This window comes from Electrophorus electricus, chromosome 3 (genome assembly GCF_041902795.1).
Source record: "Electrophorus electricus isolate QZ-2024a chromosome 3, ASM4190279v1, whole genome shotgun sequence".
Classification (NCBI taxonomy): Eukaryota; Metazoa; Chordata; class Actinopteri; order Gymnotiformes; family Gymnotidae; genus Electrophorus; species Electrophorus electricus.
In genome coordinates, this window is record NC_137499.1 from 5,007,032 (window position 1) to 5,026,691 (window position 19,660).

Consider the following 19,660-nt stretch of genomic DNA (forward strand, 5'->3'; position numbering starts at 1 on the left):
GTAACTGGCTTGCATAAATATAGTTGGTCTATAATAATTTGTTTTGGTTTTTTTTGCATATAGATTTTGGGCTTGGACCACATTAATCCACTTTAATATTGCATTCAGTTTCTTTCTTGCTCACTGTCTTCGCCCTCTTTGTATCAAATTTGAGCCAAGAGTTTTACTTTCTGTTCCTGAACATGCAGTGGTGTTTCATTGTTGACCCTTGTATAGCTCACTTGTATCGCCTTGTATCGCCACCTTACGGTCAACAATGGAATTACAATGTGTGATGCAATTGTTGGGGGCTCAGCATCCTTTGATATGGAAAATGCTCTCAGAGGCATCACTCATCTCTAGAGGAACAGATCCATGGCAGCAAACTATGGCAAGAATCCATACCAACGCACGCAGACTCGGACACTCACACATACACAAGGATGGAGGAGTATTTGCCATTTTCGCCTCTCTTTGTCTCAGCCTCCCTGCCTGCCTGAATAGCTCCACCAATGACAAGCTCCACATCCGGATCATGTGCTCCTGGTCCTCTCTGCACACCACAGCAGGAAGCCATGCTTATTCTTTTTATATCCTCCTCCTCCTCTCTGCCTCACCATCCCTCCCTCCCTCCCTCCTTTTCCACCTCCTCCCTGTTCATCGTTCTCTCTCTCTCTCTCTCTCTCTCTCTCTCTCTCTCTCTCTCTCTATATCCCCCCCCCCCCCCGTTCATAGGTGGAGACTGCAAGTCGCGCAGGTACGTCTGCATGCAGGGCCGAGATGGGCGGAAGATCCGACGAATGGAAGCGCGGCAGAAACGGCGGCTTTGGAGGTGTCCCTTTTACTGGCGAGGCTTCACCTTAACGAGCTAAAGACACAGGCAGGGAGCGGCAAAGGCGTTAAGGAAAAGACAGCGCGTGTGTGTGTGAGGGGGAGAGAGAGAGAGAGAGAGAGAGAGAGAGAGAGACTGTATGTGTGTGAGGGGGGGGGAGAGAGAGAGAGAGAGAGAGAGAGAGAGAGAGACTGTATGTGTGTGAGAGAGAGAGAGAGAGAGACTGTATGTGTGTGTGAGAGAGAGAGAGAGAGAGAGAGAGAGAGAGAGAGAGAGAGAGAGAGACTGTATGTGTGTGAGTGAGAGAGAAATTGATACTGCTTGTGTGTGTGAGGGAACAGAGAGGGAAGGAGAGCGAGTGAGCAGAGGGAGATGGAGGACGCTTCTCGATCGGCAGAGGACAGGCGGGTTACCATGGCGAGGGTCTCGGGGGGCAACGCGTCCCTCTCCCCGCCCACCCTAAGCCCGGCCGTGCCCCCGTACGTGAAGCTGGGCCTCACCGCGGCCTACACGGCTCTGTATTCTTTTCTCTTCGCTTTCGTCTACGCGCAGCTCTGGCTGGTGCTACGCTACCGGCACAAGCGCTTCAGCTACCAGACGGCCTTCCTGTTCCTGTGCCTGCTGTGGGCAGCTCTGCGCGCCCTGCTCTTCTCCTTCTACTTCCGGGACTGCGTGACGGCCAACGCGCTGGGCCCCTTCACCTTCTGGCTCCTTTACTGCTTCCCCGTCTGCCTGCAGTTCTTCACGCTGAGCCTGATGAACCTGTACTGCGCCCAGGTGAGCGCACGCCGGGGCGAGCCGGGGTGGTGGGGTGGGGCGGGCACGGGGGAGGTGGGAAGATGGGATTATTCTTCATGATCAAGTGGTTAAAGGAGGTTGGAGTGCGGGGGGGGGGGGGGGGGGGGTGTCACAGGATTCTGGCCTTCAGATTCCTCAGAAGCCAAGCACACGTCATGCACACATGTACGTGTCACCTACATTTCAGAGGAAACCTGCAGGTGTTGTTGCCGAGAGCGGTGCGCTATCACGTTACAGGGCCAGTTTGCCAACCACAGATTAAACATCCCGCTGTGAACACAAAATGCTCTGGCAGTTAGTTACTACGTCAGCCCCAGCCTTGAGTTAACTGGAACGACAAAAGTACTGGCATTTAAAATGAACATAAAGGCAGGATATTTACACAGTAGCTTACAGACATACATCCAGTTCACTGGAGGCATTTCCAAGTATTCAACTGAAATCTCACTTTATTTCTCATATGTGTTCAATTTAGCTCCATTTCCCTCGATAAAGGGTCAGGATTCATGCTCAGTTGCCGTTAGCAGCTAATTTCTCCGCAACCAGGTTGCTTGCTTAGACAGGGTCATGCTTTGTACACGGTGCCGGGTGGAGATGCCCTAGGCAGCTGATGTTCTCTGCTGCTGTTGTTGTTGTTCCTCATAGGTGTTTTTCAAGGCCAAGTCGAAGTATTCTCCTCATCTGCTCAAGTACAAGTGAGTGACGGACCGGGAGGGCGGCGTCAGCTTGCAGCAGGCCACAACTCTCCTGACGTCTCTCTCCCAGTATCTCAGTTGCCTTCATCCTTTCAGTCTTCTAAAGCACACTTAGAGATCTGAATCAGATGTATGATGGTGCCCAAACACGACTTTGTACACCTCAACACCCCCCCCCCCCACCCCTCCCTCTCTCTGACTCGAAGGTTCCCTCTCTATCTGCTTTTTGCGGGTGTGAGTCTTCTGTTCCTTCTGGTGAATCTGGCTTGTGCTTTGCTGGTTAAGATGACGGACACGCAGGTGAAGACCATTGTCCTTGTGCGCGTCACCATCAACGACTCCCTCTTCGTGCTCTGTGCCATCTCGCTCTCCATCTGCCTCTACAAGGTGGCCAAGATGTCCCTGGCCAGCATCTACCTGGAGTCCAAGGTAGACATAATCTCCCAAAGGAGGCAATTAACCCTATCAAAGAAAAAAACAGTCACCTTATATTTATCCAACAATGGTCAGTGTATCTTATTAATATCATCTTATCATCCTAATGAAAGTCGAGAGGAGTAAGTCTAAATACATCAGGGCAACTTTAAATCAATAATAAAAATGTCATAATTAGGAACAATCTCTAAACCTACGTTTGGGGTTAATGTTCTTGATGTGTTATTCCTTCTCTGCCATCGTTTTGGTTACAGGGAACTTCGGTGTGTCAGGTGACACTGATCGGCATTACAGTGATCTTCCTGTATGCATCAAGGGCCTGCTACAACCTCGTCGTTTTGGCTCTCACTGACATTGAAACCATTAACTCGTTTGATTACGACTGGTACAACGTGTCTGACCAGGTAGGCATCCGACCCGCACGTACCTGCGGAGTGCCAGGAGCATCTCAGGGTGCCAACTAAATGCGACTTCAGCTTACTGAGTCTCAGTGGTTTTTTTCCTTGTTAAATACAGGACCTCTTCCCATTCTGTTTCTCCATCAGAAAAGAAATGCTTTACCTGTTTGTCAATAACACACACACACACACACACACACACACATTCTTGCCTGTCTTGCCTCTGATCCTGCAGGCAGACCTGAGGTCTAGTTTGGGCGATGCAGGATATGTTGTCTTCGGGGTGATTCTCTTTGTCTGGGAGCTACTGCCCACCTCCCTGGTGGTCTTTTTCTTTAGGGTTCGCAAGCCAGCACAAGACAGGGTGAGAACTGACAATTAATACACTAGAGCACTCAAAACAGAAGGCGCTGGAGCACCTGATAATGAAGGATGTCCTTCTGTCTCCTAACTGTGCCCAGAGTGCATCTGTCATCCCCAGTCACGTCTTCTCCACCAAGCGCTACTTCTTTGACAATCCCAGACGATATGACAGCGATGACGATCTTGCCTGGGGCTCCCATCCTCAGAGCTCTTCAACAAGGTAAATTAATGGTTCACATGCAGGTCACATGACATGTATCAGAGGGACATCACATTTTGAAAAATAGTATTTTTTAAAAACCAAACTATAACTTTTTTTTTTTTTTAATTTTTTTTAATTAAAACCATGTTAAAAACACTTTTGTGCACACTTTAAAATTAAGATACCATGTTGCCGAATCTGTGTAAAATGCACATCTCCATTAGTTTTATTCAATACACGTACGATCAATAAGAGTTTTGTCTAAGCATGTTCATGCTTGCTTGGTGGGTCCTAAAGCAGGTGTTTGTAATGGGAGCTGCTTCTTGCTTAGTTTGTCCACAGAATGCTATGACTGGGGTAGTCGAAGCAGCAGTTTCCTCGTGAACTTGGGAGGAGAGAACCAGTGGTTGTCTCCAGCCGGAGCAGCACTAAACCGTTAGCACCAGACCTGCATGTTCTACCGCACTATATGGCCAAAAGTATGTGGACATGCTTCCGAATTATTGCCACACGCATTGTCAGACGTACAAAAGCACACGGGCATGCAAAATCTCCACAGACAAATGCCAGCAGTAAAATGGGTTGTGTTGAAGAGCTCAGCGACTTTAAGCATGGCGCTATCATACGATGCCAACTTTGCTACGAGTCAGTTCATGAAATTTCTGCCCTGCCAAATGTGCCCAGGGCACGTCTGGCTTAGGCAGACGCCAGGAGAACACTATCCACTGGAAGGCATAGTGCCAGCGGTAAAGTTTGGTGGAGCAGGGATAATGGGCTGCTCCAGTGGCCCGCACAGAGGTCCGACCTCAACGCCACTGAAAACGTTTGGGATGAACTGGAATGTTGAGAGCCAGGCCTTCTCGTCCTATCAATGCTTGACCTCACAAATACGTTTTTGAGTGAATGGGCACAAATTCCCATATACACATTCGCAAAATCTTGTGGAAAGCCTTCCCAGAAGGGTGGAGGCTGTCGTTTCCTGTAGACGCAGGGGGAGGCGTCACCTCCAAGTTAATGTCGTTTTTTTGAACGGAATGTCCAATAAGTTTATATAGGTAGGGTGGTCAGCTGTCCACATATTTTTGACCAAATAGTTATGTGTAAATTAATTATGTACTGCACCGCACTTTAATGTCTGCAACATCTGAGTATGCACGCACGGTAGATTGCTCTAGAAGTATCCCTACATTCAACAAACACAACAGACTCGCACTATGCCCAGCAAGGAAGCAAACAGAGTGAGCTACCGTGTGATCCCAGGAAGTGATGCGTGAGCTAGCATGGCAGTCTTGACCAAATGACTGCGCTGGACTTTCTAAGGAAGATTCTGAGATCGAGTTGCACAGGTTGCACTTTGTCATTGTGGACTGTAACAAAGCTAAGTGACGTTAACTAGTATAAAAGGTACTCTAATCAAGATTTTCACATCACCATTTCATTACATCATCACACCATTTGCACATGTTAAAATGAAGACATCAAATGATATCCTGCAGTTGTCTTGACAGCTTTTTGACACAGACAAGATAGTACTGAGGTGTGTACAAGTTTGTTTAATTACACGTGGAATCTGCAAGATACTAAGAAAATCTTAATTAGAATACTTTTAACTCCAACACTGGTGATTTAATGTACAATCAAATATAGTCACAATCATATTAGGATCATAATGAAAACTATTACCACAAAATAAGCTGTTATGTATGTAATCCATGTTTGTTTTTAAGCATTTGTATTGAGAAAAACAAGGATGTCAGGAAAAACACAGGCAGTGCTGTGTTCCAGTTCATTCACACCTATTAAGATTAAGAAGGTGTCCTGTTTCTTGTGCAGTATTTCAGGTCTTTCATTTGTGCTCAGTAAACTCATTTCTTTAATGAAATTAAGTCACTTTCATTCCTTGGTTGATTGAGAATATTTTATTGGTCAGAAAGATTGTGAAGGTTTGTTAATAAAGAAATATTTTGGTGTTTAAAAAAAAAAGTGTAAATGTCTGTTTTAGGCTTTATGTTATGAATTAATTTTAGTTTCAAGGCAATTGAAAAAAAATTGTTATACACAAACATGAAAAGTAAACAGATGCTTGATGACAGATTTATTCATCTGTTCAAATAAATAGACTTAACAAGTATACACAACAACATAGGAGCAACTGTTGTAAATTGACTAGATACAGGTCTGAAAAGTTGTCCTTTTACAAATTATGAAAAATTAGGACTGAATTTTTCAAAAGCATCACATCACTCAACAGGTAACCAAGGTGGATACTGGATATCAAGCTTTATTGTTGTCCTTGCCGCTGTACAAAGGAAATTTGTAGGAAAGGTTTGGAGCTGCATCCATCAATATTAAACAACATTCCACACACCATGTTTATTATCTTACTCATAGCATTTCTTTTCCAAAATATTTTGACTGAAAATGTTCACCTTTTGCTCCATTAACCTAAAGACTCCACAAGTGAAAGTCTTTGTAGAAGAAAATACATTTAGGAAACAGTCCTGGATAGGCCTATGATGGAAAGTGACTGGGAGGATTAACATATTTAGAAACACTAGCAAACTGACCTGATTTTAGTTTAATGGTGAACTGAATGATTTGCTTCCCCACCACCTTCTAACTGAAACTGAATCTGCGTTTCATTAAGCACCTCTACTGCCTCACATACATTAGTAACTGAATACAGGTCATCTTACACAACCTCACGTCTACGATCTGTTTTGCAATTTGTACTCTTCTTGGTTAGATTACACGGCGTGTCCTAATCAGCACATAAAAAGAAATCACAATATTTTCAAGGGACCTACAGCACAGTAGTGCGTTTATGTTGGTTTGTACTATGACACTTCAAGTACTTTTATTTCTATCCAAATATTCTTGCTCTGAATTGACTTAAGTACTTCTGCTTAAATATCATTTATCAGTGCTTGTATTACCACCGACAGTTCTGCTCATTTCAGAAATCCAGAGAAGAAAATGGCATTGGAGAAAGACATTTTAGTCTGCTAAGGTGAGACAAGGTGGAGTGAGCGCTAGAAAGCAACACACTCGGGGCCGTTAAGGCAGACAAGCAGAACACTCTGGGGTTCTTAAAAAGGACGTTTTGTTCATTGCCACACACAACCAATCATTACTACCTTCATTATTAGTTAGTATGCTTTTGTCCCTGAATGGACCACAGTTTGTGTGAGTGCATCTTGCCAGGACATTATTGCAGGGTAGAGGCAAAAAATGCCAAAACATAATATCGAATTAACTTCTACACTAAAAGTGACATGACACCGACAGAAAATGAACAAGGGGCAAAAGAAAAAGCAGTCTTTGGTCCAGTCGCATTATAAGGGAGAACTGCATTTACCAAACTTTTCCATTACAGCAGGTTGACGAGATTCTCAAAGCACACAGAAATCACTCTCCCAAACACATACCCCTTCATACAAGTAGTTCCTTTAACGTTAAAAATAAAAACAGAAAAGCACCTTAGGTCCTACGCAAGATGTTCGAAAGAGGGAAGATCTGCCAACGTCTTGTAAGGTTCCAAGAAACAAGTCTTTGAGAAGGAGCAGCTAACCTGGTGGAAACCCAGCATGCACTACAGTGACTGAAGGCCAGGACACTCTGAACTTCACCAGCCCTCGTGATGTGCATATCAAGCAGATCTGCCTTATTTGGGGAAGCTTCTAAAATGTCAGTCATACACAGATTCTGGTCTGAGTCCAGGTTCATCAATAAACTCTCTCTATACATGGCTGTAGTCATGGGTAGTAAAGTAAAAAAATAAATGTTAAAAAAAAGGAGTAATAAACCCATTGCTTGTTATGAGTTGCTCAGGTTTGTAACATCACAATGCTACATTTTCCGCTTTAGGAAATTTATAACTTTAGAAATGTATCCATTATACATAATACTAGTATCAATAATATAATTACATGGTCCCATATGGTAGAATTAAAAACAAACATTCATTATTAATTCCGACTTGCTGCCTAATAAGGGGTCAAATATGGCAAGATATTCATTATACAAATGGCCCATCCGAGTTACTTTTGCTGTTATGGTTATAGGATCTGTTCTGAGACATACACAGACAAACATGCAAGCATTCACTTATAGTCAAAATGTGAACTGAGTATTCTGATAGCTCAGTATAAATCCGATATATCTGATATCATATGACCTTGTTCAACAGAAGTATTTAAGCATGACAGTATGTAATTAACAAAATGTCACATTTACATACTCCCACACTCACTCGCACACAGCATGTACACAACAAAACAACTGATTTTTAAAAATACTGACCAAAAAAGCAAACTTTCAGTGTTGAAGGGTGATCCTTGTTGCAGGGATTAGCAAGCGGAAAAACACAGAAAGGAGCCAAAAGAACAGCAGACCATGAAACCAGCGTTGATCCCAAAGATGGAACATGTGTGTACTCATGAACGCTCAGTCCTGGCCCTGGTTCATATTACAGCTAGCATGTGCTATGGTTCGCAGTGGTCTTCAGCTATTCAGACAGTAGAGCAGAGCAGAGGGATATGGCGAGCTCAGCTGAGGGGGATTCGGTTGGACGGATAGCAATCCTGTAGTCCCTGGTAGAGAATTTACTCCAAGGGAGATAAAGCTACTGCAGTGTTCTCTTGGCTGGCACCACCTGCTGGCCTAGATGTGTGTTACCTCTGGTCCTTGAGAAGGGTCCGAAAGTTATGCAGCTCTTTTATACTGGTGGATAGTCTGTGGGTGATAAGCAAAGTGAGACAGAAAGACAGACAGAAAGGAAGATCACAATTTTGGCTGTTATTTACACACCTAGACTGGTAAACAAATAAAACCTAAAAACACCCCCAAAACTCACCTTCCAAAAGCATTGAGCAAAGCTACAATCTCCTGGCGTGTGAGCTGAAAGCCTTTGGAGGGACTGTTTTCTGGAAGGTTCTTGATCTCTTTCTCAGAGAAGAGGATTCTGAGGGCAGTGCCCAAACCTTGGGTCTTAAAGGATGGGAAGAGAAGGTGAGGAATGGAAGTTTGAAGGTGCATTCTAAAACCACTGGCAATTTAGAGTGTTTCTGAGGACTGTTCCAGACCCAGATTACAATCATTTGTGAACTGGAACCTGCTCTCAGTGGAGACTAAAACACTCATTGAGGAAACCGTTTTAAAAATGTACAAAAAACAAAAACCCCAAAACAAAAACTGAGCTGATAATAATAAGCAAACGTTACACACAATTATAGAACACATTTTGGGCCAGCAGGAGGCATTTTACAGGATGACAAATGCTTTCATCTACCTGTAACTTTCCCCAAAGTCGACATTTATCACAACCCACACAGTCCATTATGCGGGAGATGTTTTTGAAATGGAGCCTGAACTCCTCCTGGTGAGCAGAGAGCAGATGGAAGCATGCTCGTTAAACAAAAGACAAACAAAACATGGCAAACACACACAGGGGGAGACGGAACAAATTTGCATGGTTTGCCTGAACAAGAAAGACCATTGTAATTCATGGAAACCACCTGTCTGACTGCAACGCTTAACAGGTGGGGCCCTGCTTAAGAAAGACTTGGCTAAAGAGCAGGCATAAAATTATCGTACTCATCTAGAACAGACAGCAAATCTCCTTCTACATTTTCTACAGCTGTTTAACTTCACAATTAGTGAGACAGGCAGGTGAAGTTGTCCTTTGATGTCAGTCACGTGGAGAGCGGTGTGCAGACTGTCTGACGGGAGTGCAGGTTTGCGAGGAGCACTTACTTACCTTTAACCTTCTGGCTTCCATTTTGTGGCCTGCAAACATAGAGCTCTCATCAAAGTGCATGGGGAAAGCTCTGCAGAACGAGAAAGAGGGAGAAAATAATGGTTTCTGTGTTAAAATGGAGGCGAGCATATAGGAGAACCACCTTCAGTAGAAACACATTTTCTAACAAACGGTGGGGCGGCTCACTTGGTCTCGGTGAGGATCTGCAGCAGTAGTTCCTTGGTGGCAGAGTCCTCGTGCACATTGCCCGTGTACAGATTGACGAAGGCACGTTCGAAGTATGGCGCCACCTTGGAGAGGGCACGCAGCTCGATCAGGTACAGGAAGTACAGGTTCTTCAGCCGCCGGGTGCCCTCACCCTTGGTCTCGGCCGAGCCGAAGCGCCGGCGGAACTCGTGCACGTTGGCACCCCACACCGCCTTGCCCCAGGCCTCTGCGTGCGGGGAGAAGGCCGGACAAACAATGGCGCCACGCCATTTAGAGGCAGCGGAGAAAAGGCAACTTTCCAGAAAGCCTTTTTAAGTGCACTAATCCCTTGATTTAAATAAACAAGGACACAAACAAGGGATTTAAATGAGTGTGTTTTTACACGCACCATCCAGGAGGTGCTTGGCACACAGGTGGATATTGATGCTGCTGTGAAGGCCGGAGATGAGCCTGTAGAACACCCTCTTCTCCAGACACAAGCCTGCAGCCCGGCCCCAAACACACACACCATGTCACCATGTACAAGCAATGTCACGACCAACATCGTTACTGCAGAAAGCAGACAAACTGAATGAGTCTGCTCGCTCTTCCCAATCTCATGTTTTGTCATAAACCTGGATTATCAACATCAAGCAGAGCATCAAACGCAAACGCTGTGCCACAGTGCTAACAATCCCGCATATTAGAGAGACATCGGACTGGGAAAGGGTCTCTGCACAGGTTCCCGTCATCATTCACTATGCAGCAGAGCTCTATGTCCTTTTGTGGCAGAGGGCCGAAGAAGGTGCTTATTCATCTCACTAACTCTGTTAAAAGGAGTGTTTAAATAAATAGAGTGGACCTTTTAGACATGTGTTGACACACAAACACAGCGGTCCATGTAAAAGAGTGTTGACTAAACAGCGAAAGCACAGTACATTGACAAGTTCACAATGGCAGGTTTGTTCAGTAGTCTAGAATCCCTCTGCGTGCGTGCATTTAGGACGAGATGTTTACAGACAGGCTCAGGTGAAACAGAATCTGTGAAAATGGGGTGATGAGATAGAAAAAGTTCCATTTACCTTCCAGCCAGTCGTAAAAGCCTTCACCTGTGTGAACAGAGTCAACAGACACGGCGTGTCATTGTGGGAGTCGCCGTGTCCATGTTACCTGTCCTCTTTTGGGCCAGCAAAGTGATTAAGGACCCCACTTTTGCCTAGGTGACTTGTACTTATACTTTAATTTTCAGAAAAACATTCGACACAGACTTGGCCACATTGTAAAACGTATAGACTCGGACTCACCATCATCGTCACCTGGAGGAGAGACAGAAATAAAGTGGGGATTATGAAAGCAGTTTAAAAAGCAGACAGACAATCTGAAGAGGTCAAACACTCACCACGACTTGGGGCCAAGGGGTTGAGAGGCCGATACACTGATCTTGGCCTAAAAATGGACAACAAATATTTAAACATGCTGATATGAACATGTATACCACACAAATTCTAAAACTAACTGGACTTGTTTGACAGTAAACAGCTGTTTGGGCCCTGGGCTTAGTAGCAGGAATTAATCACTATTGACAACAGTTTCACCAGTTCACAGTATTTCCAAAGTTTCACTACATTCTTTCATAGCAGGCATATGGCAGTCAAGCACTAATGTCAAGAAAAAAAAAAAAAAAAAGATGAAATAAATTAAAAAAATAGATTGAGACAAAAGAGAGCCAGACTTTAATATAGTGCATATGGTGGATAGTGTCCTAATATAGTTAGTATATTTATCCTCTATAGTATAGTGTGGATATGTGGTCCACTGAAGATGAGTCTCTTCTGTTCTGCTCTAGTTCAGAAGCCTCACTTGAAACAGTTCTCCTCGTAGATGCTGTTCCACACCCGCCATGCTGAGGGTCCTTTGTAGCCAGTGTAGCGCTCAGGATTCAGCCGCAGGTCCACGTACTCGGCCTCAGGAGATGTCTCGTCTGTAGGAGCATGGCGAGGCAGGTAATAAGACTGTGTTTGCTTTGTTTTGTTTTGCTGAATGTATTGCTTATTAAAAGGACCCAAAAAGGCTTCAACACACCGCAACACATCGGGGCCACAGACAGGCCAATGTACATAAATAGCCAGTCCTTGTAGCGGGCAATAAAGCCAGATAATACATAAGCGTACACTGGCTAAAAGTACATGTGTGTTGAAGGAGAGACAAGGCAGAGGTATGAGGGAAAGGAGAAACCAAAAGGGAGGTGGAACACGCACTAAAAAGGCAAGACTACGGATGCCTACTATCTGCTTAAATCTATGTAAACCAAATGGTTAAGCAGCATTTTCAAACCACTGTTGCCATTGCTGGACTCCAGTTTCTAACCAACCTTTGCCTCTGTAATTTTAGGTTGTGTGTTATTTCCTCCACTCCAATTTTTTTTTTTTAAAAACATGTCCAGAGAAATTGAGAACAGAGAAATTGAGTCAGTTACACCACAGACACTAGATGGAGATAAGCCAATCCTAACAGTCACATGTGTTCTGAAATATCTAGAAATAAGACATTCAAATTCCCTACAGATGTTATATGAAGAGAATGAGAAGTATTTGGAGTATATGTCTTTCCAACTTTCCACTGTATTCTCCTTCTCCAACTCAATTTCCCACTTATGCTTAATACATGAAGAATCACAGAATATTTAGCATAAACAAATCGATATCGGGTCCAAGTTTTAAATCCTGAGATTGAAGTAAAATTCTGAGGTAGTAGCTTGGAAATTATGTTTTCTGACCTAAACTTGAATTTTGTTTTTTGTCCAGATGTTAGCTTTGCATGATGTCAAGGGTATACTGGTATGCAAGACATCTTCTATTGTATGTTCAGAGCTCCTCTTAATATCTAACCATATACTTGTAGTATGGTGGGTAACATGCTACTAAAGGCTTTAACTGGGCAATCCAATAACACAGCCTCAGGTCAGGGAGAGCATGACCTCCTTCAGACCTGGGAGGTTATTCATATGTACTAATTCTATTAGTCCTGAAAGAGCGGTGTACTTCTAGCCAGCGAGTTTTTTTAATGCTGTATATATTATTCATTCAGTCATAACTGGCATTAGATAACCTGTCTATTGATGGGGGTATATGGACACCAAGGTATTTAATGTTTTCTATTGGAAATTTAAAAGTCTTGGTATGGGTTTTGGGATATCAATTCGTTCCGTTTCATTCAGGCTAACTTTGTAGCCATGCAAATATCCACACTCCCCAATGCTCTCAGGTATCGAGGAAGAAGGATTTGAAAAGCACATCATCTGCAGGCAGTGGTCTCCTTTCCTTCTTTATGCAAAATGGTTCAAAAGCATGCTTCCCTCAAGGGACTGTGTATATTACACAGTTATATGCCTGCAATATGGGAGATATGTCTATTTGTTTTAATGAAACTCATGTACACATGCATGCAATGACATCTCTAATTTCCCATTCAGCAACAGCTCTTGTACTGTTTCAAGCAGTTTCTTGTACCGTTTCAAGCAGACTCTATATACAGATTTAGAGAAGGCGGCAAAATCTTTAGAGAGCTGTTCTGGTTTAGTCAGAAATTCTCCAGGGTTTTTTTTTTACTTTATTTTTAGAACTACCATAGATGACTTCTGTTAACAGTAGCATACTTGTGAAATTATACATGTAATTACACATGCAGTAAAACATGGATATGGGCATTTGTTTGTTTTTTTTTCCCCCCATACACTGGACGGTTCCTGTGGCACTGGGAAAGTTTGTGCGTAGCATGACCTCACCGTCTAGTCCACAGAAATGATCCTGAGCATCGTCATGGTGAGCCCAGTCCTCAAACGCCTCTTTACTCTGATTGCTGTAGTCATCAAGACAAACAATAACAACAACATAAAACCAGAGAGCTGTTGGAGAGCTGACTTTAAAAAGATCCCCAATATAAGGTGGAGTGTTAGGTGCATATGCAAAAAACAGCATATGCAACAACAGCAGGTAACCAGCAGTGGCTGGTCTGTGTCGCATGAACAAGATACCTGAGTGTGCTGTTAATGGCGCCCAGTTCATGGGCCTGTTCACATTCCTTAATGTCTCTGATAGCATTTGCAGCCAGGGAATACTGCCAGGAGAGAACATGAGGGTCAGAGCTGGCACTGAGCAAAGAGAGCTGGAAGATTTTGATTCAGAATAACTGTACTGTTCGCTGGGAGGTTTCCCAGAGTTCTGTGCTCAGGGGACACAGATCAAGTGAAACACTTCACCATATAAGACCTAATCACGACATGTTTTCCATACACTTTATTTACCTTAGAGACAAAAGTGCAAGGATATGTCCAGTTAGTTCTTTTAAGGTGCATGGTCAGAGGAAAGAGGTTTTGTTTAGTTTCTTGTTTTTGAATATGTAGAACTGTAGTTCAGACCCACCCATCACTTGACATGGGCCATACGTGCGTATGAGCACAGCTGACCTGCAGGCTGCCTGACCCTGACCGCTATCGCGCAAGCAGATGTCGTGGCACTCTGCGCTCACACACTGCTGGGCAAACAGCGGGTGCGCTCTGGAAGAGGGCCATGTGCTGATGCCGCACTAAGTGCCACAACAAGTGTACTTATCCGTAGCCTTCCACTCCATTACACAAACCTGCAGGCTCTTAACAAACAGAACTCACTTAACGTGCTGGTTGTCCATGGCACGGACAACTTTATACACACACACACACTTTTTTATATATATATATATTTATATATTTATATTCTCTCCAGCTTTTAAAAACATTTTAGATTAGGAGTTAAGTGAAAGCAGTATGTACTTCCACCTTCTGCATATTAGTTAAATATATGACCTTCATAATCTCTTACCATTGAGAATTCAACATAAATATGATTACAGGGAGTTACATGACACTAAAACCTCCAAAACATGGAATATTACAATATGACAGACTGTGCTGCATGTTATTTGTAAAGGCCAAGCGATTATAGCATCAACATCTGAACCTTGTTCACCTCATTAAATACAATATATTCTCCAGAGCCTCTCTCACCTTGTTATAGTTGCCAGATTTAATCCCCACTGGAATCTTGCTCTGTTTAAAAAAAATATGGAGTGTGAAGAAAACCCAGAAAAATTAGTAATGCGTCATGACACCATGAGATGCTAATACAAACAATAACCTTACATTATCTCTTTAAAAACACGAGCTCCAATTGTTTCACCTTTGAATAAAGCAAATCTAGCTATAATATCTGTCCAAAAATAAATTAATCATCCTTATTCTGAATGAGGGCATGTTGAACTCTGACCTCTGGGCAGGGTTCCACGTGGCAGTCCCTGATGGAGCAGTGGCTATCATCTGGCCAAAAGGGGCAGGGCCTCTTCAGGTTCACCTACAGAGAAAACCACACACAAGCACGACTACAGCCTGGTCGAAAACACAAGGGGTACACGACCAAAGCACAACCACAGCACAACCACGAACGCTTCCAACATGGTTTTCTCTCTTCATGTTATAGAAATATGCAACAGGTGAACTGAGATCTTTCGTGGAAAGAAATCCGTGTGAAAGGCGGTGCAGATAACTCATTGACAGGTGTCTGAGCTGTCTTTGTTTTTATACTGATCTCTCATGAAGGCACTTCCTCTACTGTGGCATGTCTGCCTGTGGCTGTGCTCTGCACAGACATCGCCTTTTTCGTGCCCTCCACCCTAAAAAAGAACCCTGGGAGACTGCCACGTTGCCAACTCAGCCCAAGAGTCTGTTTCTATAGAAGCTTCTCAAGTGTCTCTCTCCACACTGCAGGTAAAGTAGATGAATCATTTAACATCGTGAGACTTGCAGCTGCTGGGCAACATGAAGGGTCAAAATCAGCAGGTGTGTTCTAGTGGGAACTGCACGTAGCACAGCAAGGCCTAAATTAAGACGCTGATTAAATACAGCACCAGGCTTGGTTTTCTCACTGGGTACAAAGAGCATGATATGAGTCAGACCACTTTGGATCTTCCATAGGTTTCATTTTAGGAAACTGAGCTGCTGATTATAGCCTGAACGCTTGTACATGAAACAATGCAACAGGAGCGATAGATTAAGTTAGAAAAATAATGCAAATTAGCATTGAGGCAAATTAGACTCAAGTAAATTTGGACCCAAAATACAACTGAAGTGAAAGAAGTTGCCGAAAGGCAGGGCTTTAAAAAACGTAGTACGGCAGGCCTAATTTTTATCAAGCAAATGTTGTGATAACAAAAATGTGTTTAGGAAAAGAGAGCCAGACTTACCCGGTAGTATCTAAAAAAATCTTTTTCAATAAGCTTCCGTATGAGCGGGAAAATTTTCAAGTTGTTAAAGACATCAATGCTCTCAATGTCACAGAAGCAGTCATCCAACACACCTGTTAACTAATGATAACAAGTAGAGATATTTTTAAAATGGGGTAGAGTGAGAGGAGAAAATAGCAGATGTACATTTGTAACAACACACACACAATATATATAATGTGCACCTCACTGAGATTTTGATTCTCCCTCCCTCCCCATATGTTAATGTATTAGATGTGTGTTAATATAAAGAAGCCATACACCAGCTAATACCAATTAAGACTGAAACAAAGCATAGTTTAATATAAATACTTAATACTCTTTAATCTATGAAGAGTCGTTTAACCAGAATGTTCCAAAGTACCTTTCCCTTTTCACACCTGATACCAACATGCATTATGAATAGACGCAGCTTTGTGTGGGGGTCTTTGCACTGGACAAGCATGGTATTTGAAACGGACATAGCCTGAATAATTAACACCTCCATCCAATCAATGCAGGAGGTCTCTAAATCAATCAACATTCAACAGGAGCTACAGGACTGCATAATTACCACATAAGACACAATAAATCCTAAAACAAATAAAATTCAAATCAGAGAATAGTCTGGTTAAGATAGCACATCACACTATGCAGTCAACACTACTAATATGTGCGATACAATGTATTCAAAGAGTCTGAAGATACAATAAGATCATTAGCCTTACACTTTTTGTAATCTGGCATGACTTCAAAAGTCCAAAAATGCTTAAAGCAAGAAAGGATGTCCTCCATAGGCTGGATTTGGCTTCAGGCATTCCGCTACTATTAAAATACTTTTTTGCTGTCCTAATTCAAATAAGCTATGTACTTTCCCCAAGTGTTAACAGCCGTCATCTCCGAAAAGGACAGGATGTAGCCACCTTGCAGACAAACAAATACAGTCTGCCAGAAAGTTTGCATGCAATGAGGCGGCGCTGGCGACGACCTGCCACTTAAAACAAGCACCGCGCGCAAATGACACACGTCTCCAAACAAATCTCTGTCAAATGTGGTTCCGCATCACAGGCCGTAGTTTTTATTTAACGTATGTTCCATAAAAGTTATTCATTACACACATATGTAAAACTACAGAACCCATAACCCCGCCCACACGCTCACTTTGGTGAACCAATCAGACAACAACACGCTGAGTAACAGTCGTCAGTATTTAGCCTACTCAGCAACACAGGTTTCTGAACATAGTTTATGCTGGGCACATAGTAGCTTTGAAACGATCAAAATTTTACTTTTCATAAAAGTAAATTAAACGTTTGCGCCTTTTTCCAGTTGTAGGCAAAGTAAAAGTCTCATAAAAAGACAAGCAAGATATCGCTAAATTATGTCAACAAACACGCAGGGGATATTCATTTTTAAATAGGATATTAGGATAGGCTATATCGGAACAGAAGAGCTATTAACGATAAGCTCCGATCACGTACAAAGATAACACAAAATGACACTGGACAGACAGCATGAAAATCAGCATGTTAGCACACACAGTGTGTGTGTGAGAGAGAGATTTTCAATGACGCATGTGTCCCCGTTCTTACAGTACCAAAGCCTTACACACTTGCAAGGCTGCTACTACTTTTCCACTCACAAGACATTTTCTCAACTTTGCAGAAGGACGAAATTAAATGCGCGCGTGCACCAATTACTGGAGCCCTCGAAGATGACGTCAAACGAACGTGACGGTGGAAAATGCGAGAAGGACGCGACGATACTCAGCCCGAATATCTCCCCCCTCCCCCAACACAATACTGCTATTAATCCCCATAAATACAATACTGCTATTAATCCCCATAAACACAATATTACTGCAGCTTCGTTGTTTGTGGCACCCTTCAACTCACGTGACAAAAGCAGCTTTGGTCTGCGTGGTCCAGCGCTTCTCCAGGAGCGCTGCGGTGAAACCAACCGCAAACAAAGTCCCCGAGCAGCAAACAAAGTAGAACTAGAAATCCTGAAATGAGTATCGTGTGCTTTACCATAGCTAATGCAAGTTCTGTTTTGAAAACCCCACAAGGAAGAATTACGATAACTTTGCGGCAGCTAGCTAGCTAACCTAGCCAACATGGGCTAAGCGCCGACGATTCGCAGTTTGAAGATGATACCGAAAACGAGAAATAATCCTGCTGTGCCAGTCACTGTGCTGTTTGCAGTCTGCGGAGATGTGATAGAAGATGAGATGTTTTATAAACACTGCTAAGTAACCAGTCAGACGTGGTTTCCGCACTGCTGCGTCGCATCCTCTTGACTACGGAAACCGAGAAGGCGCGCTACAAACCCTTTGATCGTCCGACACGACCTGCTGCGAACAGCATAGCCAGCGTGGTCGGATTTTTACACGGCACGATTTGGTAACGCTCATGCAGGAACGAAAGAGTAACTGTTTAAGCGTCACTGAGTTAATCTCAACGCGATGCGCTTAAATACCTGTAACTGCTGGAGAAGGGACCCACGTGCGTCCTGTTGACGCAGCATCCATGAATAACTCATGGGATCTGCTGTAAGGAATAGAACACAAAAGTTTAGGTCCATTTTAAAAACTATTTTTTATTATAGTAGTGCAGCTTTACAGTTGCCTGCATCTATACCTTTAGAGTATAAAAAGACTAAAATACAATTCTACTATAATATAGCTATATTATATTAATATTATATTACCTATATGAATACAACACTCCAAAAAAAAACATTGCATACAAATCAACAAAAACAACAACAAACTGTGTAAACATTTTTGTACACTTATATTTAAACACTACCTCCTATTGATCTGGTCATTGATCTGGTGATCTTTTCCTACAGAGATCTCACGGGGACTGGAAATGTCCAACTGATTACTGCAGTCCCGATGCATGATGACCTAGAAAGTACTGACTGATTTTTAAGTCAGAATTGCAATTTCATGTGGGAACTTTCTAAATCAGAATGTTTCTGTAAAAAAGAAAAACCAACGATATGGAGTCAGCACATATCAGATGCCACTCTCAGAAAACCTAATGTATCATAAAACCTAACATATAACCTAACGTGTGAGAAAACCTAATGTATAACCTAATGATTATCATTCATATAATCCTGCACCAATCTGCATGTATGTAGGCATTGATTAATACCCTACTTAGCTCAATAGGGAACTAACACTGTTCTTAATAGAGTCTATAGTTAAAGATTAATTTCTCACCCAATGTGAGGTCACTCAGCATGTCTTTTAGTGTTCCCATTAGTGCTTCTTCTTTCCTGCTCCATTCTCTTTAATGTGGCCCTTGAGTTGAAAGTGTGTTTATCTTCTTCTTCTGCATCAGGATTCTCTGTTGTAAATGTGCATTAAAGATGGACACAAACATTTTTATCCATATGAACTACCTACACCGTCTGAATTATTTCCATAAAAAACTGCAAAAAGGTTTAAATAGGATAACCACAGACACAACACAATACAACATTGGATCTTATTATTTCAAATTTGTAGGAATTCACTAACATATCAAAAATTATGAAGTTAAGGTTAGGTTAAGGTTAAGGCTAAAGGCAGATTAATTAGTTGTTGATTTCCTCCTGTGTTTTTACTTTCTCCTGAATTTGTCCTACTTTATTAGAATTACATTGAGTTTTCATGACGATAGAACAGACAGTGACTCCCACACTGCCAGACCCCTACTCTTTGTAAACCAC

At 42.7% G+C, this 19,660-nt stretch overlaps 2 protein-coding genes across 4 annotated transcripts; one reads left to right on the forward strand and one right to left on the reverse strand.

Moving 5' to 3' along the window:
- The first annotated feature begins 685 nt into the window (after positions 1–685).
- Positions 686–5,360, forward strand: gpr137bb (G protein-coupled receptor 137Bb). The gene is made up of 7 exons (XM_035523614.2): positions 686–1,588; positions 2,255–2,304; positions 2,511–2,733; positions 2,994–3,143; positions 3,373–3,501; positions 3,599–3,720; positions 4,034–5,360. The coding sequence occupies exons 1-7, from the start codon at positions 1,184–1,186 to the stop codon at positions 4,140–4,142; spliced, it is 1,188 nt and encodes a 395-aa protein (XP_035379507.1). The 5' UTR covers positions 686–1,183; the 3' UTR covers positions 4,143–5,360.
- Positions 5,361–5,606: 246 nt separating this feature from the next.
- On the reverse strand, positions 5,607–18,297 carry ero1b (endoplasmic reticulum oxidoreductase 1 beta). 3 transcript variants are annotated; one of them, XM_027024659.3, is made up of 16 exons: positions 17,833–18,297; positions 15,920–16,039; positions 14,947–15,030; positions 14,688–14,729; positions 13,680–13,762; positions 13,431–13,504; positions 11,507–11,627; positions 11,046–11,092; positions 10,951–10,962; positions 10,729–10,755; positions 10,056–10,148; positions 9,647–9,893; positions 9,461–9,530; positions 8,993–9,079; positions 8,558–8,691; positions 5,607–8,436 (listed from the first exon to the last, which is right to left on the reverse strand). In XM_027024659.3, exons 1-16 carry the CDS (start codon positions 17,968–17,970, stop codon positions 8,376–8,378), a joined length of 1,440 nt encoding a protein of 479 aa, XP_026880460.2. In that variant the 5' UTR covers positions 17,971–18,297; the 3' UTR covers positions 5,607–8,375. The 3 variants fall into 3 exon arrangements, with proteins under 3 accessions (XP_026880460.2, XP_026880461.2, XP_081566100.1); XM_027024660.3 differs by lacking the exon at positions 17,833–18,297 and adding an exon at positions 16,666–17,819; XM_081709974.1 differs by lacking the exon at positions 10,951–10,962 and having other exon boundaries at positions 17,833–18,296.
- Between the last annotated feature and the right edge of the window lie 1,363 nt (positions 18,298–19,660).

Coding starts and splice junctions, on each gene's coding strand:
- gpr137bb (XM_035523614.2), top strand. CDS start 1,184: ATGGAGGACGCTTCTCGATCGGCAGAGGACAGGCGGGTTACCATGGCG. Junction 1,589..2,254: donor TGAACCTGTACTGCGCCCAG/GTGAGCGCACGC, acceptor TGTTCCTCATAG/GTGTTTTTCAAGGCCAAGTC. Junction 3,502..3,598: donor GCAAGCCAGCACAAGACAGG/GTGAGAACTGAC, acceptor AACTGTGCCCAG/AGTGCATCTGTCATCCCCAG.
- ero1b (XM_027024659.3), bottom strand. CDS start 17,970: ATGGTAAAGCACACGATACTCATTTCAGGATTTCTAGTTCTACTTTGT. Junction 16,040..17,832: donor ACCAAAGCTGCTTTTGTCAC/GTGAGTTGAAGG, acceptor TGTTATCATTAG/TTAACAGGTGTGTTGGATGA. Junction 10,149..10,728: donor CTTTTACGACTGGCTGGAAG/GTAAATGGAACT, acceptor GCCGGGCTGCAG/GCTTGTGTCTGGAGAAGAGG.